Genomic DNA, 7,222 nt, shown 5'->3' with positions numbered 1-7,222 from the left:
CATGGTACATGCATGTTTGTATTTGGTTATCTTGTTGTCATTGGCATGGGTTTTGGCAAGTGTGACAATGTTCATCAACCTTGCCTTTCCATTTCCGGATAGCCATGGTGTGATGGGTTCTCTTTTATTTGGTTGAGCTAGATTGTCAGATGGTTTCAAAACTGAGTGAGGTGGTCTCTGAAAGAAAGAACACAAGGCCTATGAATCCCTCGACCAAACTGGGATTGTGGTGAAGCCAAATTTTGTGTGCCTCGGTGGGCCTAGGAATCCTTGACTAGTGAATGACGAGATATACGATAAAGCCTAGAGGTGTGTGCCCTCGATCAGGCCTAGGAATCCTTGACCGGTGAATGACAAGATATACGGTAAATCCTGGAGGGTGGAGTCTTGATTAGGCCTAGGAATCCTCGACCTTTGTATGGTGGTATATACGGTAAAGCCTAGAGACTATGAGACAAGCACATTCCTCACGGTGTAGGTGGAGAAATCTGGTGGCATCCATGCTTGTTTAGGGCCTGGTGATCCGGTGGGGATTGCGGTAAATCTCAAGGAAACCTGGTTTGGTCTAGTTTTGAGTCCCACATCCATGCTTGGAATATGGCATGAGGGTGACTAGCTGAAAGGAAGATTTGGTTCAGCCAATTTATGGTCAGGTGGTTCCTGGAAGTCCCATACCTGGTTGGCTTTTGCATTCACTAATAAGAGCTATTTCTCCTTGGTATTTCATGTGTAAATGTACTAGCTTATATGTGGATTTTATGGCTATTATATCCTTGTTATTATTGTTGGTTATATGCTGGTTATGAGTATGTTTTATGATAGACTTGATGTATGTCTCTCATCATGTTTTGATTAGTAATTGAAAGTACAATTAATACATGGCCTAATAGATGATAATGCAACTATTGTCATATGGAAACAATGCTTCTTTATGAATATCATATAAGTATGAGACCCCCATTCTTAGATATGTTCTTATGGCCTATAGATTACATATTTGTGACATGTTTGATGAAATACTTGTCATGGCTAGTAGGGGTTCAATCAAGTCAATGATCAAGTTTTTGCATTAATACCTTTGTTCTAATGCCATTTGTCATTTTTAGAAGTTTCATGAAGTTATGGGCAGTGGCTTGAGTCCTATACCTAAAAAAGTGGCACAAAATCTAGGGTCGCTCACTCAGAACTAGTTGAAAATTTCCATAGTCATTGGCATGCCCTTGTTGTGGTTGCAACTAGAAAGGCTCAATTGCATGCATGGCTTGTCATGGGAGCGGTTGGGGGTCCATATCAATGAAATGTCAAGTTGTCCCAGGGGTTGGTGTAACGACCAAAAGTCGTATACGCAACAGAAATATTTAAAACACTTCGAAGACAAAGACATCCATCATAGGACAATAATTGTAAAATGTTTTTTTATTAAAGAATTTATGTAGGATGATTACAAATGAGAATGAGAGTCCTGTATATATAGCCAGTTAAGTACCCTTTCACGAACAGGCATGTCTATAGAGACATGCCTCTTTTTTTAGCTAATTATTATTTAATTACACATTATTATGATTATTATTTATTATCTATTTTTATTTATTTTTTCATAATTTATGTTCATAACATTGCCTTCCCCTTCAAAAAGATTTGTCCTCAAAGCTTATTAATGAAGGATCAGATCTCTTCTACCATTCAACATATCTTCTTGTTTATGAGATTTCATCTTTATTGATACAAGAAAATATGATGTTCTGAGTGATAGACAAAATTGTAGTACTGAAAATGGATCGGACCATCCTAGATTAACCTTTTGTGGAATCTTCTGATCTCTGGGATTTTTTGATGAATTGTTATCATAGGGATGGGTTCTGCAAACTTCATTATTATTTGGAACATAAATCTGTTGTTTGTGCTCTGAATGATATTGATACTTAGATTGATTGGAAATTCTACTCTTGCGATTCAGATGTCGATAAAAAGCTCGTCTGGTTGGACTCTCCCTTATCATGTTAGTGGTAGTTTACTGATTTCCTTCAGGCATTGTTGTTGAATTGATTATTGAATCCTCATTTGGAGTGTCATCATTTGAATGGAAACCTTTGAGTATGTCTTTACTTCAATAGGATTTGGATTTGCCTGAATTGTGAGATTAGTGGAATCGGTGTTTGTTTCTTCAACTTGAACTGCCACATCTGGGGATTTTGATGCTTCCTTTGTGACAAGTTCTTTGAATCTATTCTTCAATGATTTCTTATTAGTCTTAAGTTTTTTAATCTCGTTAAGCAGATTTTGGTTATGATTTTTAGATGTAAAAGTTCTTCCTTTTCTGAATTGTTGACCTTGTCATTAGTACCCTTCTCTTTATCTTTTAAGTTTTTAATTTGTTCTAATAATCTTTGATTTAGGATCTTTAAACGTAAATTTTCTTCTTCCTTTTTTTGTGTAAATCAGCGTATTATATTAGCATAAAAATACATATTTTACAAAAGGTCTGCACGAGCAGACAGCAGACTGCCAGATTACTTAGCATTCACCAAGAAGTGACCAAAATGACCAGCCATACGACCCCAGGCTCACCACGCAAGGCGGCAAAGAAAAGGGGGTTGACAAAAGCAGCAGAGACCAGACCTCTAAACAACTAGAGCCGCAGACCATGAACGGCGAGTTCCTGAGCAAAATTAAAACGAAACCAAGAAGACCCACCAGGGTAGGTAGAAACAACAGACTGACCCAACCTCATGCAATCAACCAGAACGAGAGCCAAGACCCGTTACATTTCAAGAACAATATAATTTTTGGAGGTGTCTGGCGCAGACCCTGTCTTAGATTTGCCTGCCTGAGCAGGCGCTGGACGAGTGTTCTGAGTGTCGCCAGTGCGCTCCTCCATCCTATCCTCAGCATGCCTGGCATCAGGACCTAAAGTGTGCCTCAAGAGACTAATTAGAACCGAGAGTTTCTTTGACATGCTGTCAAATTGTTGTTCCAGTGCACTTATCTTGAACTCCAAGCTTTCCAGAATGGCAATGTGCTCCTCTGACGCAGCAGCAGTCACTTGTTGGGCTTGACGCACTTGGTCGGAATAGTTCCCCTGCATACTCAGAGCTTTGGCCAACATAATTTTCATTCTCCACACCTCTGCTTGCGTTCTCACAAACTGAGTTGCGCGCGTTGTAATCGAACCAGGGTCCTGAATCCAGTCGATCTCCTTCTCCAGCTCTTGAACCTTCAAATTTTCCTCCTCCTCTGTAGCAATGGCCTCCAGCTCCTCGATTTTCCGTTTTTCTTTTTGCGAGATACGGGTCTCATACGCTTCGCGAGCTCTTTTTAAATCTCTGTTGGCCGAAGCGTTACGACTTCCCTCTCCCGCCATGATATCAACCACACTCACCAGGCAGCTCAACCACACTCTACAGCCGAAGGAAGAGAGTTTCAGCCTCCAAATCGAAGAAACAATGCCTCTGCCTCTGCGTGGAGCTACTAATATATAGATACGATTGGGGGATTTACTGGCTGTGTGCCGATTTCGTCCCTGTTGCCCACAGGTCTTGTCATCATAATTCCTGCGAGGTGGTGAATTATTTCGGTTATGGCTCGAGTTCTTTTCCTTACGGTCACCTTCCTTGCCATCCTCCAAAACATGCCAAGTGTACCGTCTACTATGAGGGCGCCGGCGGCGCACATTCTTTTTGATCATGTATCGGATGCGAATGTTATCCTCCTGCTCGAGCAATGAATGCTCCTGAACTTTCTGTCCTTCGCTCTGCTGCCAACCTTTGAATTTACCCGTTGTACGCATGATCCTACTCATGTCGTTAACCTTGCCTAATGCGCCGACCTTCAGCCTTACTTTTCGTTCATTAAATCCTGCCTCGAGAGCAGGGTACACCTATCTCTTAATTACGGGCATATGACATCCTGCCAACAGCTGTCCACAATGCTAGTGGGGTTCTCTATACCATAATTCGCCAGATGGTCCGCGACTCTGTTGGCTTTACGTCTAATAGCCTGAAAGATCAAACCTTTCAACCACCCCAAATGTTCAACTATGTTTTCTGAAACTTTAGCTAGTCGCCAATGCTGAGTGACCTTACTAGATTTGGCTCCCGCATACATCTTTCTGGTTGCCGTTATCGCGAGGTGAGAGTCCCCCTCAACCACTGCTGCGCCTGCCTGTAAGTTTCTGAGAATCCTAAGACCCTGCTCCATAGCTGTGAACTCCATTTCATTGTTCGTTCCTTCTCCCAAGGCTCTACTATAGATATGCTGAATTTCTCCTGCGCTATTCCTTATAATGCCCCCGATGCCAGCCATTCCTGGATTACCTCTCGAAGCTCCATCGAAGTTTAACTTGAGGAAGCCTGCAGGTGGTCATTTCCAGATGCTCAGCGTGGTGCTTATTTCCTGTTGGCGATTCAAAGTATCCACATTCATTCCATTATTCAGGTTAAAGGCTTTTAAAATTTGTAAGTCCCGCTCTAAAACTCTGTTGTTTCGGTCTGCTTTGCTTTTTACAAGAACCAATTGTCTTACATTTTGGGTAATACTTTCGAGAGCGTGAACTATGTCTCTGGTTTCATTTACGAATACTCTCCTGTTCCGTTCCTTCCAAATCGTCCATGTGATGAACCCCGACATCATTTTCCAAATGGTATTTATCCTCTGATTACCAGAAAAATTGCCCCGCCACTTCTCAATGGTTTCTTTGATGGAATTTTTGGTTCTGTCTGTTTGTTGAAACATGTTTTCCGCCCAATTCCACAGATGGTTAGCCCACTCGCATGTGTTGAAGAGATGGTTCATAGTTTCTTCTTCTATATTGCACATGGGGCACCTGGAAGGGCCGCAAAACCCTTTCTTGCGGAGATTCTCCCATGTGAGGGTTTTCCTGCGCATTAGGAGCCAGAGGAAAATTTTAATTTTCGGCCAGAATAGAGAATCCCAGACCTGGTTGCTCCATTGAACCTCTGCGACCGGCTCTGAGTTTTCGATACACTCCCTGGCTTCTTTGAGCGTGAAGTATCCCCCTCCTTGCTCTCCCCATCTTAGTTGATCTCTATCATCAGCTTTCCTTATTCTTCTTTTGTTTAATATATTCTGCAGGTTTCGGACATCGATGTTAGCCTCAGTTGGGTTTCCTGTGTCATTGATCGTTCATTCTCTCCATTCCAGGTCCCTGCTGTTAGGATTCCAATAGTGATTTACCATGGTTCTCCCCAGTCCTTGATAATTTCTCTACAGGTCTGCAAAATCTGGCCTCTCTAATTTCGGGAGTTGTTGCCAGGCATCCTCCCAAAACAAGGCCGTTTCCCCATTACGAATTTCCCAAAAGCTATTCTCCTGTATAATACCACGATTATTCCTTGCAAGGTTCCAGATCGGGGAGCCTTCCGAATTCTCTTGCATTCTGATTAAGTTCTGAGTGCTATGCGATGGAACGTATTTCTCCTTCCAATGTCTAGCCCAAGGGAGATTGGGCTCCTTCAGCCATTTCCACCAGATCTTAGCCCCACAGGCTTTATTGATGGTACAGGGATCTAGCAGGTTTAACCCTCCTAATTTTTTGGGTTTGCACAATTTATCCCATGCCACTAGTGCCCACTTTTTCTTCTCTGCGTTTCCTGTCCATAAAAAGGATCTTTGAATTACCCTTATTTTCTGCAAGACTCCCTTGGGAGCAGGGATTATGGAGAGCAAGTATTGAGGAATGGCTTGCAATATTGCTTTAGTTAACACTAGCCACCCTACAAAATTGAGAGCTCTATGGGTCCAATGACGACATCTCTTCTCCAAATTGGCTAGGATCTTCTCCCAATGCACTTTTTTCCAAGGTTTGTCTGTTAGGGGAGCGCCTAGGTATCTCGAGGGCAAACTTCCTCTGTGAAATCCTAGAATGCTAGACAGATGCTTTTGCACAGCTAAATGCGTATTGAAGAAAAAGATGGTTGATTTAGATAGATTAATTTCCATACCTGAGGCTTCACTGAAGAGATTGAGGATCCTCTTGTAGCCCTGGGCTTCTTTGACTGTAGGAGAACCATACAGCATTGTATCATCAACAAATTGTTGGTGAGTGGTCGCTGGAATATGGGGCAGGGGCTGTAACCCTCTGATCTTTCCTTCCTCTTTAGCGCTGCGAATGAGTCTGCACAAACCTTCCATCAAGATAACAAAAAGGAATGGAGATAAAGGGTCTCCTTGTCTGATTCCTCGAGAGGGAGAGAATTGGTTGGCAGGGGAGCCATTAACCAGAATAGAAAATTTGGTAGATTTAATCAAAGCTAAAATCCATTTAACCCATTGATTGGCAAACCCAAAAGCATATAAGATTGATTCAAGGTAGTTCCAGTTGACCTTATCATAAACCTTCAATAGGTCTAGTTGCATCATCATGCCTGCGATTTTCCTGGATTGAAGAGTGTGAATTATTTCCTGAGCCAGTAAAATATTGCTCATAGTTAATAGCTTGAAAATAGTCCTCATCCATGTATTCTAACCACAGTCCTTCATGCAAAGCCCCTGACACATCCAACTCCACACAGATCCATGCGCAGGACGTATATCTTCTTTGCGGAGTGGCTTCTAAGGCTTTGATGAAAGTTCCTAGCTTGTCACCTATTTGTTCTAGAGCTGCGTAGCCCCAATAGTCTATTGGAAGGGAGAATAGGCGGATCCAGACTGGCACCTGCTTAAAGGTTTCATTTTATGGCACGAAGTTAGGCTTCCAAGGTCTCATATAGAGACCTGCTGAAGCAAAGAAGTAAGGTCCCCCATCAAATATTCTATCATTATCATCTAGATTCGAAAAACAACAGTGAAAAAACCTTTGTCCCCTAAGTGTAGTCTAACATCACCTTTGGGTTTCCATTGTTGCTTGATCCATTGACATAGTGCTCTCTCCGTTGGCCAGAGTCCCATGAACTTACAGATCACTGCATGTTCAGTCATATGTTCCCTGTAGGCTTGAATTTCCGGGTCTGTGATTACCACCCTTAGGGCTTCTGTTGTTTTAGGCATGCATGGTCCCCGGCTTTTATTGTCCTTGAGATTGTTTGGTTTGTCCCCTTTCTCCTCTTTCTCTACTTCCCGGGCTTCTTCTTCTACATCTTTTTGCTCCTCTTCTTGTTTGTTCTCTTGAGTAGTATATCCCTGTGTTGTTTTCTCATTACTCCTGCTGCTTGCTCTTCCTTCGCTCTCCTTTCCTTTAAGTTTCTAAGTGTTGTTTTCCGTCTTA

The 7,222-nt window shown here is 42.3% G+C and overlaps 1 protein-coding gene across 1 annotated transcript; it reads right to left on the bottom strand.

Annotated features, from left to right (window-relative positions):
• Window positions 1-3,888: 3,888 nt before the first annotated feature.
• LOC149226482 (uncharacterized) lies at window positions 3,889-4,302 on the bottom strand. The gene has a single exon (XM_089380208.1). The coding sequence runs from the start codon at window positions 4,300-4,302 to the stop codon at window positions 3,889-3,891; it is 414 nt and encodes a 137-aa protein (XP_089236334.1).
• Window positions 4,303-7,222: the final 2,920 nt, after the last annotated feature.

Source organism: Pinus tabuliformis, chromosome J (genome assembly GCF_031772625.1).
Source record: "Pinus tabuliformis cultivar Carrire ecotype Pingquan chromosome J, CPIR1, whole genome shotgun sequence".
Taxonomy (NCBI): Eukaryota; Viridiplantae; Streptophyta; class Pinopsida; order Pinales; family Pinaceae; genus Pinus; species Pinus tabuliformis.
This window is presented reverse-complemented; position numbering and strand designations above follow the sequence as displayed.

Coding starts and splice junctions, on each gene's coding strand:
- LOC149226482 (XM_089380208.1), bottom strand. CDS start 4,302: ATGGCTGGCATCGGGGGCATTATAAGGAATAGCGCAGGAGAAATTCAG.